At 35.8% G+C, this 21,654-nt stretch overlaps 1 protein-coding gene across 7 annotated transcripts in view; it reads left to right on the top strand.

Moving 5' to 3' along the window:
- The window catches only part of WRN (WRN RecQ like helicase), a 143,545-nt gene that overhangs the window by 41,731 nt on the left and 80,160 nt on the right, over positions 1-21,654 (top strand). For all 7 annotated transcript variants that reach the window (XM_032328821.1, XM_032328820.1, XM_032328822.1 and 4 more), the window contains 5 exons: positions 3,838-3,952; positions 13,578-13,983; positions 17,168-17,233; positions 19,454-19,589; positions 20,896-20,971. In XM_032328821.1, the coding sequence (XP_032184712.1) occupies positions 3,838-3,952; positions 13,578-13,983; positions 17,168-17,233; positions 19,454-19,589; positions 20,896-20,971 (799 nt within the window). The remainder of the gene's footprint in view (positions 1-3,837; positions 3,953-13,577; positions 13,984-17,167; positions 17,234-19,453; positions 19,590-20,895; positions 20,972-21,654) is intronic.

Here is a 21,654-nt window from a genome sequence, read left to right as displayed (position 1 = left end):
AATAACTTGGGCTGTAGAGTAGAAAATGGATTGTAACAGGGCAAGGGTTACAGTGGGAAGGCTCGTTAGGAGGCCGTGAGAGCAATCCAAGGGAAAGGCGGTGGTGACCCGGCTTGGATGGTTGTGTTGAGAATGGAGAAAAGGGAATAGATTCAAAATCCATTTAATAGAGCAGTAGAGTCAGCAGAATTTGGTGTGATGATGAGAGCCATGTGTCAAGGATCATTCCTGTGTTGTTACCACGAACAATGGGTGAAAACCATTGACGAAAAGGAGCAAGCTTTGGAGCTGAGGGGTCACTGTTGTTTTAAATATGTTAAAGGAAGGAGGCCTGTCAGAAAGGTGGAGGGGGCCAGGTGGGACTCAGATATCCAGGTGGTAGCTCAGAGGACAGCTTTAGTTAGAGGTAAAGAACTGGGACAAAGAATTTTGAGGAACTCTTAGTATTTTTGTCTTTGCATGGTGGAAGGGATGACAAAGGAGTTGTCTACCACTGGCATAGAAGGAAATTAGGAGATATGGTGTGCAGAAAGCCAAGTGAAGAGGCATGCTTTGCGTGGGAGTTATCAACCTGTTTTAAGTCCTGCTGAGTTTGAGAAACTGAGGATTTAGAATTAATCATCAGTTTTGGCAATGCGACAATCATTTGTAACCTTTGACTCCAGCAGCTTTGGTGTACTAGGTGACAGAAGAGTGTTCTCTGGGGGAGAGTGGTTATTTGGGGCATGTGCTATTAAAACGGAAAAGGGTTGGGGCACCTGGGTGGCTCAGTCGTTAAGCATCTGCCTTCAACTCAGGTCATGATCCCAGGATCCTGGGTTAGAGTCTGCATTGGGCTTTCTGTTTGGCATGCTTTGTGTTCCCTCTCTTGCTGTGTCTCTATCAAGTAAATAAAATCTTAAAAGAAAAAAAGAAGGGTCAGAGGCTTTGGGAACATGGAGGTGCTATAAGCAGAGCAAGAGGGGAGTAGTGGGGTGGTATGAGTAGAAGTCATACTAACATGACTAGAGAAGTTACTAGATCCGAGGAATGTGAGGAAGCATGTATAAACAACTTCTTTTTTAGAAGATTTGTTTGTGAGGGGATATTCATTCATGCATATGACATATTTGTTGGATGTTTATTATGAATCAAACACAGTTTCAGTTGTGGGGGAAAGTGCCCTTAACACAGGAGACCAAGCACCTTCACTTCATTTCACAGAATGCACGAAGGAGCCACGTGAATATCTGAGGGAAGAATGTAACAGGCATTCCTTATTTGAGGAACAGTGAGGAGAACTGAGCCGAAATGAGTAAGGGTCAGAGTGGGAAGAAATGAGGCTCGAAAAGGAGCTTGGGCCAGATGGACCATTTAGGGCCTTAGAGGTGACTATGGCTTCATATTTTATTAATCACAATAAATACAAAGTAGAGTGATGGGAAACCCTTAGAGAGTTTGGAGCAGGAAAATGACATGATTAAGTTTTAATTTAAAAGGTTGTTTTTTTTTTTTTTTTTTGGCTGCTATAAAAGAGCAAGTGTTTAGGCAGGGAAGTCTATTAGGCTACTCTAGTAGTCCAAGCAGGAGATGACAATTGTTTGGATTAGGCTGGTAGCAGTAGAGATGGTAAGAAGTGGTAGAATGTGTATATGCTTTGAAGGTATAAATTGTGAAGGATTTGCCAATGAATTCTCCGTAGGGGAAAGATCCAGAGACTGAGAGGACAATAAACATATTTTGGTTGGATCAGCTGAGTTAATGGAAGGATCAGTTATGGTGGAAAGGTTATGGGAAAGGGGGATTGGGTGAGAAAAATCTAGATTTCAGTTTTGGATATGCTAAATTTTAGGTGCTTATTGATATTCAGGCAGATATCACAGTTGGAAATGTGATTCTGGAGTTCAGGGATAAGGTTGAGATTGGAGATGTAACTTTGGGAAACATCAAGGTACAGATGGCAGTTAAAGCAGTAGAAGGAGATGAGATGAAAGAGGCAGTGACTGGAATAAAGAACAGAGGAGGTCCACATATTGCTATCGAGGGCATACTGACATTTAGAGATCAGGGAGAGGAGGAAAGTGCAGTGGAGAAGGTCTAAGAAGAGGTGGTGGTGGAAGACAGAATGTCAAGATGTGTTGTGTCCAGAAGCCACAGAAAGAACGTATTTTAAGGAGGAAGGAATTATCAGCTCTTTCAAATAGCTGAGATTCTGAAGGAGATGAGGAACTAGACCTGACCATTAGATTTGACAGCGTGGAGGTCACGGGATAATCTTTCCCAAAGCAGCCATGCTGTGCTGGTGGGGGTAAAGGCTTAGGGGAAAGTGGGAGTAGAAAATTTGAGACCGTATGTGTGGACAAGTCTTTCATGGAATTTTGCTGTAAATAAGAGTAGTTCCGTGAGTACAGACTAATTAGCAGATGGGGGGGGGGGATGAGATAGTTTCCTTTTTCTATTTTCTTAGTGTTATGAAGGGTGAAGTTGTTCCTTGAGTAAAAGGAGGAGAAAGCAGATGTTAGAGGCTTGGAGAGAAAGAAAGAGATATGAAATATTCATCTTGATAGTAGAAAAGTGGGAAATACAGAATATTTAACAGTCTACTGAGAGTTCCTTTGAGATCTATGTCATGAATTTAAAGCGAGCTGAGTCATCTTGGCTGTGTTTTATCTTCAGTTATAGTCAGCTGTGTGAATATAGGCATCAAGTAGGTAAAAGAGCTGGGTTTAATTAGAGTAGGGGTTTTCCTAGATAAAAAGTATCATGGAGGGAGGAAGGAGCAAAAGAGGTCCAAGTCCTACAAGGGAATGATTATTATAATATGGGCAAGAAAGGAAAAAAAGACTTGGTGGGGAGTGGGAGTGGGAAGAATAAGGTGTATGGAAAAGGTGCTGCGATCAGTGGATTCGATTCTGAAAGTGTGAAAGCATAGTTGTGTTGGGGAGGGCATCCTGGAAGGCAAGCCAGCATGCTGGTGTTCCGAGGGCGGGTGGAATGCTTACCATTGAAGTTTGAAAGTAGTGACTTTATTGGCATTTATAAGGTCAAATGTCTAGGAATGGGTGGCTGAGGTCATTTGAGGAAAAGATTGTTGGAAATGGAAGGATCAAAGCACTGAAAAGGCCACAATTTTAGGTGGAATTATCACAGGAGTAGCAGTGAAGGGAAAGACTGTGAACCAGGCAGTGAAATCTTCAGTGAATGAAAGAATGTGATTTTGAGGTCGAAGTATGCAGCAATCAGGAATAGCAGATGGGACTTGTCACATGCTTCAGCGGAGCTGGACTTTTGAGGACAAGAGAAAATGGTGATGAGCTCTAAGGAACTCTAAGCAGGAGAAGGGTTTGAGGAAGGCAGGCAGGCGTGGTGTTGATGGAGAAGGATGTGCCAGACAGAATGAAGTTGAGAGTTTGGAAGATGATCGCTGATTAGAAAGGTTTGCATTTTATTTTGGTCATGATTGATGAGAAGGGAAGTGAGGCTTGGCTGTTGGCTCAGGTTATGTTTACTGAACTATGTTTCGTAAGTAAGAGCCTGCAGAAATCTGTTCTGATTTTGAGATAGTGTAGATGGGTTCAGTTTCTCATTTCTGCCTTCCTCAGTCTAGATTGCTAACCGCTGGTTGTAATGTGTATGAATGTAGATCATTTGGAATTTATTCTAAAATTCAAGTAGCAAAAATCTGAAAGGGAAGTAAAGTGACTGAGGTGACATGGAGGTAAAATAAAGAAATTCCTTTTGCTGGAATTTGCTTAAGGAAAGAAAGTGAAAATGGAACCCTAACACTGTTTAAATAAATGACTAAATAAATCCCTCTGCTTTGTGGTTTGAAAATTAACATTGATTCTTTTTGTCCAGAGGAGGAAATGCTACCTAGTGATGTGAAGAAACAACTGACATCAATCTCTGGGAATATGATGGATCTGGCTAAGCATCTCCCTGACACTTGGAAAAAAGTGGAAGATCCGCAGAGGTTAAATATTACCTGTTTTTATCAATTCTGTTTGTTCTTACTTCACATTCCTATTTATAAAGAATTACTGTTTGTTAAGGTAGACTCAGAAATTTTTTATTTAAATTCCATCTAGTTAACGTATACTATAGTATTAGTTTCAGGGGTAGAATTTAGTGACTCATCAGTTGCATATAACACTCAGTGCTCATTACATCATGTTCCCTCCTTAATGCCCATCACCAAACTACTCCATCCCCCCACTTAACATCCCTTCCAGCAATCTTCAGTTTGTTTGCTGTAGTTAAGAGTCTCTTATGGTTTGCTTCCCTCTCTGTTTTTGTCTTATTTTATTTTTCTTTCCTTCCCCTATGTTCATCTGTTTTGTTTCTTAAATTCCATAGGTGGGTAAAATCACCTGGTATTTGTCTGTCTTTGACTGAATTATTTTGCTTAGCATAATACCTTCTAGTTCCATCCAGGTCGTTGCAAGTGGCAAGATTTCATTCATTTTTTTTTTAAAGATTTTTAAAACTTTTTATTTGAGAGAGAGGGAATGAACAGGGGGAACAAGAGGCAGAGGGAGAGGGAGAAGTAGTTTTCCTGCAGAACAGGGAGCCCAACTTAGAACTTGATCCCAGGACACTAGGATCAGGACCTGAGATGAAGACAGACCCCCTACTCCACTGAGCCACCCAGGTGCTCCTAAAGATTTCATTCTTTTTGATGGCTGAGTAATATTCCTGTGTGTGTGTGTGTGTGTGTGTGTATACACACCACATATTTATCCATTCATACATATATATGTGGATATATACCTCATCGTGTGTGTGTGTGTGTGTGTGTATACACACCACGTATTTATCCATTCATACATATATATGTGGATATATACCACATCGTGTGTGTGTGTGTGTGTGTGTGTACCACATCTTTATCCATTCATAATGTATGTATGTGGATATATACCACATCTTGTGTGTGTGTGTGTGTGTGTGTGTGTGTGTACCACATCCTTATCCATTCATAGATATATGTGTGGATATATACCACATCTTTATCTACTCATAAATCAGTGGACATCTGGGCTCTTTCCATATTTTGGTTATTATGGACATTGCTGCTATAAACATTGGGGTGCAGATGCTCCTTTGAATCATTATGTTTGTATCCTTTGGATAAATACCTAGTAGTGCAACTGCTTGGTCATAGGGTACTTCTATTTTTAACTTTTTGACGAATCTCCATATTGTTTTCAGAGTGGCTGCACCAGTTTGCATTTCTGCTAGTAGTGTAAGAGGGTTCCCCTTTTTCCACAACCTTGCCAACATCTGTCATCTCCTGAGTTGTTTGTTTTAGCCATTCTGTCAGGTGTGAAATGCTATCTCAGTGTGGTTTTGATTTGTATTTCCCTGATGCCAGGTGTGAAATGCTACCTCAGTGTGGTTTTGATTTGTATTTCCCTGATGCCAAGTGCTGTTGAGCATCTTTTCATGTGTCTCTTGGCCATTTGTATGTCTTCTTTGGAGAAATGTCTGTTCATGTCTTCTGCCCATTTCTTGCCTGGATTTTTTTTTTTGGGGGGGGGATGTTGGGACTGCTAAATTCTTTATATATTTTGGATATTAGCCCTTTGTCTGATAAGTCAATATCTTCTCCCATTCCATAGATTGCCTTTTAGTTTTGACTGTTTCCTTTGCTGCACTAAAGCTTTTATCCTGATGAAGTCCTAATAGTTCATATTTGCTTTTGTTTCCCTTACATTTGGAGACCTGTCTAGCAAGAAGTTTCTGTGGCCAAGGTCGAAGAGGTTGTTGCCTGAATTCTTTTTTAGGATTTCTATGTCCTATGTCCAATGATGGATTCCTATGTCACATTTAGGTTTTTCATCCATTTTGAGTTTATTTTTGTGTGTGGTATAAGAAAGTGGTCCAGTTTTATTCTTCTGCAATTTTCCCAACACCGTTTGTTGAAGAGACTGTCTTTTTTCCATTGAATGTTCTTTCCTGTTTTGTCGAAGATTAGTTGACCATATAGTTTTGGGTCCATATCTGGGCTCTCTATTCTGTTCTGTTGATCTACATGTCTGTTTTTGTGCCAGTGTCATACTGTCTTAATGATTACAGCTTTGTAATAGAGCATAAAGTCCAGAATTGTGATGTCTCCAGCCTTGGTTTTCTTTTCCATCATTACTCTGGCTGTTTAGGGTCTTTTCTGGTTCCATACAAATTTTAGAATTGTTTGTTCCAGCTCTGAAAAATGTTGATGGTCTTTTGATAGGGATTGCATTTAATGTGTAGATTGTTTTGGGTGGTGTAGACATTTAACAATATTTGTTCTTTTAATCCATGAGCTGGAACATTTTTCCATTTCTTTTTGTCTTCCTCAGTTTCTTTTGCAAGCATTGTATAGTTTTCAGAGTACAGATCTTTTAGCTCTTTGGTTAGGTTTGTTTCTAGGTATCCTATGGTTTTTGGTGCAATTGTAAGTGGGATTGATTCCTTGCTTTCTCTTTCTTCTGCCTCGTTGTTAGTGTATAGAAATGCAACTGAGTTCTATGGATTGATTTTATATCCTGTGACTTTGCTGAATTCCTCTATCAGTTCTAGCAGTTTTTGGGTGGAGTCTTTAGAGTTTTCTACATAGGGTATCATTTTGTCTGCAGGGAGTGAAAGTTTGACCTCTTCTTTGTTGATTTGGATCCCTTTTATTTCTTTTTATTGTCTGATTGCTGAGGCTGGGACTTGCAGTACTATGTTAAATAACAGTAGTGAGAGTAGACATCCCTGTCATGTGCCTGACCTTATTGGAAAAGCTCTGTTTTTCCCCCATTGTGGATGATATGTGCTGTGGGTTTTCTGTATATGACTTTCATGATATTGAGGTATGTTTCCTCTATCCCTACATGGAGGAGGTTTTTAAATCAAGAAAGGATGTTGTATTTTGTCAAATGCTTTTTCTGCATCTATTGAGAGAATCATATAGTTCTTCTTTCTTTCATCAATGTGGTGTATCACATCAGTTGATTTGCACATATTCAACCACCCCTGCAGCCCAGGAGTAAATCCTGTTAATGTACTCTGGGACCTACCTATTGGCTAATATCTTGGTGAGAATTTTTGCATCTGTGTTCATCATGGATATTGGCTGCAAATCTCCTTTCCAGTGGGGTCTTTGTCTGGTTTTGGGATCATGGTAGTGCTGGCCTTACGAAATGAGTTTGGAAGTTTTTGTCCATTTCTCTTTTTTTTGAAACAGTTTCAGAAAAATAGGTATTAAATCTTCTTTAAATGTTTGGTAGATCTCCTTTCGGAAGACATTTGGCCCTGGACTTTTTGTTCAGAGATTTTTGATTACTGATTCAATTTTCTTTCTGGTTATAGGTTTATTCAGGTTTTCTATTTCTTCTGTGTCAGTCTTAGTAGTTTATAAGTTTCTAGGAATTTATCCATATCTTCCAGATTGTCTAATTTGTTGGCGTATAATTGCTCATAATATTCTCTTATAATTGTTTGTATTTCTTTGGTGTTGGTTGTGAGCTCTCCTCCTTCATTCATAATTTTAATTTGGGTCCTTTCTCTTTTATATTTGATAAGGCTGGCTAGGGGTTTATCAGTCTTATTGATTCTTTTAAAGAACCAGCTCCTAGTTTTGTTCATGTGGTCTACTATGTTTTTGATTTCTCTGTCATTGATTTCTGCTTTGATCTTTATTATTTCTGTTTTCCTGCTGGATTTAGGCTTTAGGTGTAAGGTTAGGTTGTATATTTGAGACTTTGTTTCTTGAAAAAGGTCTATATTGCTATATTTTTCCCTCTTAGGGCTGCCTTTGCTGCATCCTAAAGGTTTTGAACTGTTTTCATTTTCATTTGCTTCCATGTATTTTTAAAATTCTTTAATTTGCTGTTTGACCCATTCATTCTTTAGTATGATGTTCTTTAATCTCCATGTATTTGTGGTCCTTCCAAATTTCTTTTTTGTAGCTGACTTCAAGTTTCATAGCTTGTGGTCTAAAAATATGCATGATATGATCTCAGTGTTTTTGTACTGGTTGAGATCTGATTTGTGACCCAGGATGTGATCTCTTCTGGAGAATGTTCAATGTACACTGGAAAAGAATGTGTGTTCTGGTGCTTTAGGATGAAATGCACTATATATATCTGTTAAGTCCATCTCGCCCAGTGTGTCATTCAAAGCTCTTGTTTCCTTGTTGATCTTTTACTTTGATGATTTGTCCTTTGCTGTGAGCAGATTATTAATGTTCCCTACAATTATTTATAATTATCAGTGAGTTTTTGAAATTTTGTTAGGTTTATATAATTGGATGCTCCCAAGTTAGGGGCATAAATATTTATAATTATTAGATCTTTTTGTTGAATGGACCCCTTTATTATGATGTAGTGCCCTTCTTCATCTCTTATTACAGTCTTTAGTTCAAAATCTAGTTTTTTGGGATGCCTGGGTGGCTCAGTTGGTTAAGCAGCTAGCTTCAGCTCAGGTCATGATCCCAGGGTCCTGGGATCGAGTCCCACATCGGGCTCCTTGCTCGGCAGGGAGCCTGCTTCTCCCTCTGCCTCTGCCTGCCTCTCTGTCTGCCTGTGCTCGCTCGCTCTCTCTCCCTCTGTCTCTGACAAATAAATAAATAAAATCTTTAAAAAAAAAATCTAGTTTTTGTGATATAAAAATGGCCTTCCAGCTTTCTTTTGATTTCCATTAGCATGATAAATGGTTCGCCACCTCCTTACTTCCTTTTTTTTCCCCGTACCCCCTCATTTTCAATCTAGTGGTGTTTGGGGATCTAAAATGAGTTTCTTATAGGCAGCATATTGATGGAACTTATTTTTTTTATCCATTCTGATACCCCATATCTTTTGATAGGAGCATTTAGTGCATTTACATTCAGAATAATTATCAAAAGATATAAATTTATTTAGTTAATTAATTTTTTAAAAGAAGATTTTATTTATTTATTTGATAGAGACATAGAACACAAGTAGGCAGAGTGGAAGGCAGAGGGAGAGGGAGAAGCAGACTCTCCACTGAGCAGGGAGCCTGATGTGGGGCTCTATCCCAGGACCCTGGGATCATGACCTGAACTGATGGCAGCCACTTAACCGACTGAGCCACCCAGGTGCCTCAAAAGATATAAATTTAGTGCCATTGTATTACCTGTAAAGTTATTGTTCCTATATATTGTCTCTGTACCTTTCGGTCTTTGTTACTTTTTGGCTCTCTCTCTGCTCAAAGGATCCCCTTTAATTTTTCTTTTTCTTTTTTTTTTTTTTTTTAAAGATTTTATTTATTTATTTGACAGAGAGAAATCACAAGTAGACGGAGAGGCAGGCAGAGAGAGAGGAAGGGAAGCAGGCTCCCTGCTGAGCAGAGAGCCCCATGTGGGACTCGATCCCAGGACCCTGAGATCATGACCTGAGCTGAAGGCAGCGGCTTAACCCACTGAGCCACCCAGGTGCCCCCCCTTTAATTTTTCTTGCAGGACTGGTTTAGTGTTCACAAATTTCTTTAGTTTTTGTTTGTCCTGGAAACTCTTTGTCTCTCCTATTCTGAATGACGGCCTTGCTGTATGAAGTATTCTTGGCTGCATATTCTTCCCATTTAGCACGTAGAATATGTTATGCCAGTCCTTTCTGGCCTGCAAGGTCTGTGTGGACAAGTCTGCTGTCAGCCTCATGTGCGTTGACAGATAGAAATTTGCTTCAACACATGCCCACAGCCTGATCTATAAATTTGAGAAATATTTTTCCAGTGTGTTAAATTGCCCATCAAGAAGTTTAAGGCTTTTCTATCTGCTTCGTAGGATGTTTCATGAAACAAGGCAAAATAAAATTCAGATGTCCACAGAAAGGAAAGTACTTTAGATTCAAAATTGTCTTTTTCTTTTGTTTACAGGCATCTCTCATTTAATTATATTCATAGTTTGGTCACCTAAAATATATACATACAAATAATTTTTATATTGAATAGCTTCTTTTTTCATGTTTTTATCTGATTATTAAATAGGAATTTTATATAATCACTAGGCTGTTAGAACAAGGGGAATTCAGATTTTAAATGCCATTTTATGTTTGAAGCCCTACATAATTTGAGATATTTGGATTAATAGACATTGGATTATCAGTGCCTTGTAGCTAACTCTTTCTGGAACCAGGACTTTCCCTAGCCGTAATTGCTGAATGACTTCTTCCAATACCAGGAATGCTCTTGAACAGAGAATGATTACAATGTAGTTATATATTGAGGCAAAAATACTTTGTAGAATGTCAAGCAGTTAGTTGAAATAGAATTCTGATTCTGACAAAATGCAGTGTTAGTGTATTTTTTTAGATGAGATTTGTGATAAATTTTGATTCTGATATTTCAAAATATGATACAGAGATTTAGCTCTTTTCAAAGTCCCTTTTTGTCCTATTTGTTTTAATAGTTTTAATGTAACTGAGAATTTCTGAAAGACATAACTGTCAAATGGGGATGGGTAACAATTAAGCCATTTTGTATTCAATTTCACATTTTTCCTCTATGAAAGAAAAATAATTACTGTTTACGTGATGTTTACATGTATTTCAGAATTTGTTCTAGCACTTAAACTATCTATTGAATGTAATTTATATCTCCTTTAATGCTTTGCTTTGTAATAACAAAGCTAAGATAAGTTTTCTTAAAACTTGAGAATGGGAAATACTTGATTCATTTTAGTAAAGAAAGATCTTGTCAAGTTTGTGTCAATTAAGAACTAGTTAAATTTCTTATTTCAGGTTCTTTGTAAGAAGTCTACAGTAATGCCTAACTTACACCTCAGAACCAGAGAGGAACAAAAAAGACCTCTGCATGCTAAAATACATGTCATAATCATGAATTCAAACTCATATTTAACTGTATTTCCAGTGGAGGGCATGAGGGCACATTCAGAGCTTATTTTCTTCTCATTTATAGATACAGTTCGACAAGCTTAGCTATCCAGTTAAAATGAAAACAAGGTATTGATGAGAAATGTTATGCACATGACCATAGCTGGCAGTTACAGCTGGCAGTCTGTGAAGGAGTAGACAAAAGTAGAAAAATTACAATTGAGAACTTTAAAATAGAGTAGTTTGAGTTTTGTTACAGAGGGAACAGCTTTATGCTTCAGTGGCCCTGGAAGCTATTGGATTATACAATACTACTTACTCACTGATTTAAATTCATTACACATCTGTTGTATTGCTGTCGTGTACTTAACATTCTGTTGCGTGTTGAGGCTTTCTGTAGGCTACTAATATGCATAATAACAATCCTAGGAAAGAAGGAAATGTATATTATGTCTTACTGAAGACATCGTTTGATATTTGTTGGAGTAAATAGTTATCTTAATGGGACATGCCATTCTCTGATAGCACAGAATAAAGAAGCCCTTACAGTCTTTATCAATCTGTATGTCACTGTCTCTATGTTTATGTATTACAACATTCCCATGCATTTAACGATTAAATAGTGTCACATATCTGTTCCTACTAAAGTATTTATGTAAGTTCTTATATTTGAATAACTGTATAATACTGACTATTCTTTATAAGATTTGAAAATTTTAGAATGTGAGAATTAGTTTTTAGATTTTGAATTTAATTTTGATTTTGTTTTTATTTATATTGATGTAGACTTGGCACTTTAAGCTTGAGCCCAACTTTGGTGCTATTTTTAGCATGGAAGAAAATCATGAAACAACTCAACATTTTTGATAGTTTTGTTACATAAATGACCAAATTTTTATTTGAATCGTCAATATAAAACTTTAAAAGTCATATTGGATTTTATTAAGTATTCTTTTCAATACAGAAGAATTAGAAAAGCTAATCAAAAGTGTTAATTAAATAGGAAAAATGTCTCTTTTCTTTTATTCTCTCCTCTCCATCGAACTTATACTTTTATGAAGTAATTAAAAATTGCTTTAATAAACCCTATAACCAGTAGATAGTATGCTTTATTTTACACTCTAGCAGTGGTTTTCCTTTCCAGTTAACCAGGTTTGTTATAAATAGCTGGTTTTTTTTTTTTTTTTGGTCAGAGAGAGTGAGCACAGGCAGACAGAGTGGCAGGCAGAGGCAGAGGGAGAAGCAGGCTTCCTGCCGAGCAAGGAGCCGGATGTGGGACTCGATCCCAGGATGCCGGGATCATGACCTGAGCTGAAGGCAACCGCTTAACCAACTGAGCCACCCAGGTGTCCCTAAATAGCTGTTTAAAGTCACTTAGTTAGGGGTGCCTGGGTAGCTCAGTTAGATAAGCATCTGCTCAGGTTATGATTTCAGGGTCCTGGGATCCAGCCCTGCATCAGGCTCCCTGCTCAGCAGGAGTCTGCTTCTCCCTCTTCCTTTGCCCTTCCCCCTGCTCCTGCTTATCTCTCTTGCTCATGCTCTCTTTCTCAAATAAATAAATAAATAAATCTTAAAAAAAAAAATAAAGTCACTTAGTTAAAATGTTATATTAGCAATTATAACTAAGGAGTTAAGAAATTCGTATTTATTGATGTACATCTTTTCCATATTTTCTTACCTTTTACAGTTTTGCACTGATGGGAAGTTTTTTGTTCAATTTATTTTCTGTTCCAAAGAATATATGTCGGGTTTTGTGATTATTGAACATGCACAACAGCATCATTTTCGAATTATAACATAAAAACCCTTATATGTTACAGTTGGAACAAGTAATTGATTGGCAAATTGAGTCATTTAGTTAAAACGTGGGATCATAAAAATTTTCTTCTAACTTAATATATTAGTGTTTATTTGTGTCCCAATGTTTTGATACTCATCATGGTTTCTTCATTAAATATAGGACTACTCTTTGGAATTCTGCAGAGTGGTTCTTGCTTAAAGCACACTCATTATGTATCACCGGCAATTTCTAGTTTTAGTTTCTTTAAAATGGAATGGAAACAAGACACTTGAAAGAATCTGATGGCATAGTCTTAGGAGTGTTTAAGATTTTTTCTCCTCTTATAGTTGTTTTGACTATAGTTAATCAGACAGAACTTTTTTTAAAAAAGGAAATTGCTGGGGCGCCTGGGTGGCTCAGTGGGTTAAGCCTCTACCTTTGGCTCGGGTCATGATCTTAGGGTCCTGGGATCAAGCCCCACATCTGGCTCTCTGCTCAGCAGGGAGCCTGCTTTCCCCTCTCTGCCTGCCTCTCTGCCTACTTGTGATCTCTCTCTCTCTGTCAAATAAATAAATAAAATAAAATAAAATTTAAAAAAGGAAATTGCTGTGTCTTTTAACATGTTCAGTGTAAATTTTTTTTTGTGGTCATGTGTCATTGATTTGACATATTTAATTAAATCAATTACCATAAAAAGTATATCTGGTATAAAGAATTAGTTTGGGACTAAACACTACTGACAATTAGGAAGCATACAAGTCAACATGCTTATAAGCATATATGCTTAGTAAGTATATAAGTTGAATGCAGAAGTACCTTGCTGTACTAGGGAGTAGCCAATAGCTGTAAGCATATTTGGTTATTAGGGAATGAAGAATAACTGTAATCCAGTGTGTCCTTTAAATGAAGGTCAATTTAGAAAGCTTGTACTTACAAAAAAGCATTACAACTGTGCTGGTAGTTATTGAAGTTAAAGTTGAATTACCCTTTCTTAATTTTTTTAGGATTTCTGTATTATTACGTGATATTTCAGAAAATCTGTATTCATTGAGGAAGATGATACTTGGTTCTGCCGAGACTGTTCAGTTATTACCATTGGAAGATCCAGCTGCTGACAGAGTACAACAGAAACAAATTAGAAAACAGAAAATTTTTACTGAAGTTGAAGATGATCTATGGGACACAACACTTGATAACTTAATTATACATGATGAAGGAAATGTACTTCGAAATGAAGTGAAACAAGAAGAAGATGGGCTTGAAGCTGGATTAGAAGAAGGCAATAAGTTGAAAGAGAACACAGAAAGAATTTGTTTGATGTCGTTAGATATTACAGAACGTGACCTCCAAATTTTGGAACAGCAGGCTCAGGAAAAATTTCATAATGATGCGACTTGCAAATCTCCTGAGGTACTAAAAAAATAGAAAACAATTTTTATTCATTTGTAGGGGTTGGCTGATTTTTTTCGGTGAAAGGGCAGATAGTAAACATTTAGACTATGCAGATCAATTACATGTTTTCTGGTATTACTGTTCAATTCTGTCTAAAAATTTAGTGTGAAAGCAACTATAGACAAGTGCAAACAAATGAGCTTGTTTGTATTTTGATGAAACTTTATTTATTTTAAAGATTTTATTTATTTATTTGACAGACAGAGATCACATGTAGGCAGAGAGGCAGGCAGAGAGAGAGAGAGGAGGAAGCAGGCTCTCCGCTGAGCAGAGAGCCTGATGCCGGGCCTGATCCCAGGACCCTGAGATCATGACTGAACTGAAGGCAGAGGCTTTAACCCACTGAGCCACCCAGGTGCACCTTGATGAAACTTTATTAACAAAAACAAAAAGTGGGCTGAATTTGGCTTGTGAGTTATAGTTTGCTGTTTTTGACTTAGTATAATAAGCACAACTTAATGGTCTTATAATGGAAGGATTTAAAACGCCAGTACACATTTGTTGTATTTTAGTATTTCTCCTTATTTTTATGTAATAGATAAAGATAGATAAAAATAAATAATAGATAAAGATGTAATAGATAAAGATGGCTTTTTTGGATTTCCCATATTCCTACTAGTTAACGCTTCCAAACTTGATTTTTGGGAGTAGTTATATTTCCCTATACAAGATTTTCTTTGCTTACTTATTGTGAGAGTGTTTCTGATAAACTAGTGTTTTTACTTGACACTAACCTTTAGTGTTATCTGGAAAGTCAGTGACCTACGTTTTTTTCTTAATAGATTGTTGTGAAACATTTTATATTATCTGTCAGCTTCATATTTAGATTTCTAATATGTTCTGAGTAGTTTAATTTGTGAGGTTGTTTTTCTCCTGGCTAAGTTAAGGATGTTTTTTGAAATACTGAAGTTGTATTAGAGAAGAAATCTGTATTTTTTTTTATTGTAAAGACACATTATAAAATGAGGTATCATGTAGCTGTATTTTTTTATCTCACTTGTTTTTCATTAATTTCGGAAATTACCTATGATGCCCGTATTTGGTAGAATTTTGTACATTTTATTTTGTAATAACTAAGTTTATAGTTTTTAAAATTAAATTTGAAAGTCATTTAATAGGGCTGTTTCCCTCTTCAGTTTTCTAATGTCAGTCAAAAGTCTCAGTAGTTGAGAAATTCTGTTTGGTAACTATATTAGAAATCACGTCTACCAATATATAAATGCATTTAAAAAAAATGATTTTCAGACTATTCTCATACCAACCACTTTTAAAACAGATTCCCCTTTTAGGAAATATCATTTGCTAATGTCTGCATCACGCTTTAGCTTTTTGAAAATTTCTTATTAGGTATACATTTTAAGACAGTATTTTTTGTATCATAATATAGAATTATGACCAGGATTTCATGATCTGTCATCTTTTATCCCAATTCTTGCCATTTTTATTGTGTGATAATTAGCAGTTTTTTTCTTTACTTATTAAAGATCCTATTTTATTTTATTTTTTTATTTTTTTTTATTTTTTTATTTTTTTAAAGATTTTATTTATTTATTTTACAGAGAGAAATCACAAGTAGACGGAGAGGCAGGCAGAGAGAGAGAGAGAGGGAAGCAGGCTCCCTGCTGAGCAGAGAGCCCGATGCGGGACTCGATCCCAGGACCCTGAGATCATGACCTGAGCCGAAGGCAGCGGCTTAACCCACTGAGCCACCCAGGCGCCCAAAGATCCTATTTTAAAAGTAAAAAATTTTTTTTTCTTTTTTTATAAAGCTTATTTTAACATCCTTTTTTTTTTAAGATTTTTTTTTAGGGGCGCCTGGGTGGCTCAGTGGGTTAAGCCGCTGCCTTCGGCTCAGGTCATGATCTCAGGGTCCTGGGATCGAGTCCCGCATCGGGCTCTCTGCTCAGCAGGGAGCCTGCTTCCTTCTCTCTCTCTCTCTGCCTGCCTCTCTGCCTACTTGTGATCTCTCTCTGTCAAATAAATAAATAAAATCTTTAAAAAAAAAAAAAGATTTTTTTTATTTATTTGACAGAGATCACAAGTAGGCAGAGAAAGAGAGAGGAAGGGAAGCAGGCTCCCTGCTGAGCACAGAACCTGATGCGGGGCTCGATCCCAGGACCCTGGGATCATGACCTAAGCTGAAGACAGAGGCTTTTAACCCACTGACCCACCAGGGCGCCCCTTAACATCCGTTTTTAAGGGGCACCTGGGTTGCTCAGTCAGTTAAGTGTCTGACTCTTGATTTCAGCTCAGGTCATGATCTCAGTGTTGTGAGATCAGGCCCCTCATTGGGGCAAGGAGCCTGCTTAAGATTCTTTCTCCCTCTGCCCTTCCAGGCCCCTCAAATAAATAAATAAATAAATAAATAAATAAATAAAAATAAAATACTTTTAAAGACTGGTTTTTGCAGATAAATTATGACTATGCTTCCTTTTCCTACTTTCAACTTAAATATTAGACTTTTGGGGTCCTTCTACATTTCTTTTATTCAGGGGTCCCATGCTGTTGGACACTTGCTTCCTGGGGATTCCCAAATTATTATAAAGTTTTCTCATATCCAAACATTGACAACAGCTGTATAAATAACTTATCTGATACTATTTTTCAAGTATTTGTAGAAGCCGTTTGTAAAATAATGATTTATTTAAAGGTATTGTTATAGTCATAGGAGCTTTTTGTGATCTTTTAAAAATGAGTGGATATAAAAGAACCAACTGTCTTACAATAGAATAGAAATTTTCAACACAGTAAAGAGGTTCTTGTACTTAAGTTGGGACACACAGTTTGATATTGTTTAACTATTGTTGAACTTAGCACTTGTACTCTGTCTTAGATTGTGGGCTTTATATCAAGTCTGTCTCTCTTGTCTATCTTTCCAATTACATTTCTTTCTTTCTCTTTTTCTTTGATTCTTTGTTTCTGTTTATTCTCCTTTTTCTTCTTCCTTACTACCCTTTCTTCCTATCTATGCCTCATATAACCACGTAAATAGGTATTATAAATTTATCTATTAGGCAAGAAGAGGAAGTAGTCTACAGATATCTAGTGTATAGGAACTTTATTTTGTAGAAAACAGGGTATGAGGCCAATTATATTGGAAAATTAATGTTCAAAATATTTTTTAAAACATTTATCTTCTAAGGATAAAGAAGAGGATCTATCTTATGTAATTGAAAGTGATGAAGATTTAGAAATGGAGATGATTAAGGTATGTTTGAAATTATGAAAATTTACTTCCAGTTCTTTCAAAAAGGACAATTATGTAAAATATTACCTAGTTCTAAATGTCCCCCCACAATGAGATTACTATCATTTATATAACCATTAGATTTTATTTTCCATTTATTTATTTCTGTTTATTTATTGTTTCCATTTCATATTTGTTTACATCTTTATATGGCCTATGAATGTTTTAGTAGTAGTATACTAATTCTTACATATTATAAAACATATTCTTGTCAGGTCACTTCTTTTAATCTCTTCCTGGAATGTTGGTAGTGATTTTGCCCTCCTCTATTGAAATAGGTTTCTTTCTCTTCCCATCCATGTGTATCCCCTTTTATTTGGGAGTTCTGTTGGTATACATTCAATATTCTTCTTTACTTCTTTTGGCTTTAGTTACTATGGATATATTATATATCATTTTCTAATGTTTTAAATTATTTCATTTTCCATTAATTTATTATCAAAGTTGAAAATATTATTTTGTAATTATAAGTTTTCTTTTCTTTCTTTTTTTTTTTTTTTAAGATTTTTATTTATTTGACAGACAGACCACAAGTAGGCAGAGAGGCAGGCAGAGAGAGAGAGAGGAGAAGGAGGCAGGCTCCCCGCTGAGCAGAGAGCCCGATGTGAGGCTCGATCCCAGGACCCTGGGATCATGACCTGAGCCGAAGGCAGAGGCTTTAACCACTGAGCCACCCAGGCGCCCCTGTAATTATAAATTTTCTACCACTATACACAACCTCCAGTTTCTTTGTCAGGAATGAACCAGGGATGAACCAGGGATGGACAATAAGAAAATCTTAAATTTCAGATTAATTGAAAATTAAGAAAAACACAAAAGTTCATTGTTATTCATGCTTTTTATTCATCATCTTTAGATTGATGTGAAATTTTTGTTCTTTTTTTAACGAAATGAGATTAGGTTCCTTATTCTTCGTTATGAACTGGAATAGTAGGTAGTGATTAGGAATCATAGTTCTAATATGATTAGGAATATAATGATTAGGAGTCACTAAGTAGTGACTAGGAATATGAGCCTGAATTTAGATGTGGGTTTAAATCCCAGCGTCTCCATTTATTTGCTCTGTGACTTTGGGCATGTTTCTTAGTCTTTTCAATACTCAGTTAATAGCTGTTATTATTTAAGGTGTTATTTGTGAAGAGCTTGTTCAGAGCCTGGCATTTCCTAAGTGTTTAATAAATATTAGCTAATAGTAATAATAGGACATAAATACTAAATCATATTCTATGATTAACCATTTCTCTGAGGAGTGCTGTTCAAGTAGCACATGTAGAGGACACTTGCAGACTTCCACAAACTTAAATTGTATATTGAACCTCTTAGAAGGCAATCTGGATGCCCATATGAGAGAACTTTATTTTCAAAATGCTTTTCTAAGTATATTTGTTGACTTGAATAAAAAATCAGAAACAGAATCACTCTTTTTCTTTCCCAGGCCTGAAATGAATACACTTTTTAGAAAACCATGAAAGTCAAGTTTATTAAATGGAAGGTTTAATAAAAAGAGAAAATGAGAACTGTGGTTTAATAATCCTTCTGTCTCTTTTCAGTAAAAAACTGTACAGATGAAACAATTTTGAAATATCCTAATGTTCTTTAAACAGATAATCTTCATTTAGGGGAGAAAATCCAATATTGTCAAGCCAAAATAAAGAGCAACTTTATTCACATTTGTAATATTCCATTCTTAAAATTTGCATCTTTTATTGTTTTCATAATTCACATAAATGTATTCACATAATTCACAGAAACACATTTATTGTTTGCTTACTGTTTAAATCTTATGCTGACACATGATAGGAGAAACTCCTTACAAAAATATCAGTAAAACTCACATGTACCTCTTGGCAGTTGAAAACACTGAAGTATGATAAAGGAAAAAAAGTTCTAAATTCAAATTTTATTCAAAATTTTGATAACTTGCCCCACAGGCAGTTTGTGATATGCTATTAACGAACCCTGTTTATGCTGGAAGTATTCCATCTTTGGCCTTATGCCTTAGAAACCATTCTTGAACACATATTTAAACTAGAGCACACATGTTCTTTTGTGGTATTGGTTGCACATCTGCCAGCTTTGAACAAAATTGTAGGTTCTGTTAATAATACTTCTTTTGTGTTGGGTGAAAAAGATGCGACACTGTCAATGGTTTTGCTTTTAAGATTGCTTTTAAACTTTCAGTCTTTAGAAAACCTAAATACTGGCACGGCAGATCCAGTTCATTCAAAATGCAGAGACATGGAAAGAAATCCGGATGTTCCTTTTGAAGATGACGAAGATGAGATTGAAGCTATTGAAGAAGAAGAGGAGGGTGCAGGTAAGCGCTGGAACATGTTTGAAACGACTCACCTCTCCTACCTACTGCTGCCTCACATTTAGGATCCAGTTTTTAAACATTTTGGAGGCAAGGATTTTGTGGCGTGTAATTAATGAGGTCCTAAAACCTTGTCATTAGCTGCTTTGGTGTTTGGTCTTTATAAAGCAACAATTACCATTTATGAAAGTAGAGGGATAGAAGCATTGTGGTGTTTGGTGCACTTGGTGACGTGAAACTTTTCTTCCTGAATTTTGTATTTTGTCAAAATAGTAGAAAATCATTATTAAGAATAATTACTTAAACATTATTGCTAAAGGCATAGATACATGCTGTTTGTTTTTTAGGAACTTATTCCTTCAAACAAATGGCACAATGTCAGGCAGCAAAATGGACTGATATTCATACTGTGTATGCTAACTATAGTTAGGAATCCATGAAATGAACCTCTTATTATTTAAGTGTAAGTGACAATATTTGTTATGGCAAACCACGGGGTCTTCTCATAAAGTAGAACACTCCTCAAGAGCTATATTTGTCAATGTTACAGTGTGGGAAAATTAAAATAGATATTGTAGGTGGAAAGTACATGAAAATGTTAAAGAAAATGTTACTCTCTTTGTTTTCTTATATTAAATGAAGGCATAACATCTCCAAATCAATTTAGCTCTCTATTTAGAATTGTTAAAAGCTGAGAAATCTAATAATGAATGTTCATTTGTTTGTAGCTTAGTGGTCTTGATTCTTTGCTTTGCTCTGCCTTGGCCACTCATGAACTGTTCAACCTGCATAGAAAATAAAAATTAGTTGAATAAAATCAACGTAACTCCATTGTTCTATGCCTTTAGAGTTGCAGTCAAGGATTTGGTGGACAGCTTAAAATGAAGATGTAATTTTATCTGTGGATTTCTTTGTGGTAGTAATGTAATTTCTGATTACTATTAATTTAAAGTTGGATGTATTGTGAAATTCGCATTGGTATGTCGCTTGCCATGGTTGGGTTTGAATGTTAGATTTTAGCACTATAGCAAACTAGCGAATTCTAAAACATTGTTCTCTTCCAGTGTTGACAAAGTGTGAATCATTTTGTAGTAGAAGTACAAAATTATAATCCTTAGTATTAGGTAATAATCAAAGTAAATAAAATCATGGCTGGTATCCAGAGGACTGAATTAGTTGGATTTAAAAGACAGGAAACAGTGATGTCTGGTACTTATCACTGTATTCTTTAAAAGAAGTCGATGAAATAAAACTTTCATTCCCTATCACTTGTATTATAACATAAATGACTATTTCATCTTATTTTAAGACCATTCATTACCAGGACCTAATGCAAGCCAAATTAATTTCCTCAAGATCTATTTTGGCCATTCCAATTTTAAGCCGTGAGTATAATTTCAGTTAATTAAATTGCATATTTACAATTTTCTTCACAAAGGAAAAATAGCAAATAATCCATCTGTTTAATAGTAATAGCAAAACTTCACTGTAGTTTATACATTCTACACTGCATTTCCTGTAAGTGACTAAAATAACTACAAAGTTATTTTAAAATAATATTTATTTAAAATTTGTATCTACAAATTATATTTATGAGAGGAAAGTGATTTTCTTTACCATAGAGAGTTCTGTATAGATACTAGTTTAAACACATTAATAAATTAATCTTAACTTAATGTTGACTTGTTTTTCATTAAGTATCTGTGTTGTCTATTTCATACAACTTACTGTACAAAGCATGCTGAGATAATAGAAATTCATGAGATAACAGTTTGAAGAATAGTGATAATCTTATCAGTTTTAATATATTCAAATGTATTTATGTCTAAAGGGGCACATTTATAAGTATTAAAATAAGGTGAATAAAAATGAGGTGAGGAACAAGTGATTTTGAATAAAACTAATAAGAATGTTAAAACCTAGACTGCATTTTTCCTATTCTGCAAATTTAAAATTTAACCCATGGAAACATTTCTTTCTTCTTCTTTGATCTTAATTTTTTTTTAATTAAACTATGTCCTACATACAGAAAAGTGTACATGAATGTACAGATCAATGAACTTTTACA

This window comes from Mustela erminea, chromosome 21 (assembly GCF_009829155.1).
Source record: "Mustela erminea isolate mMusErm1 chromosome 21, mMusErm1.Pri, whole genome shotgun sequence".
Lineage (NCBI taxonomy): Eukaryota > Metazoa > Chordata > Mammalia > Carnivora > Mustelidae > Mustela > Mustela erminea.
The sequence above is the reverse complement of the archived record's forward strand: the minus strand, read 5'-3'. Positions and strand labels throughout refer to the sequence as shown.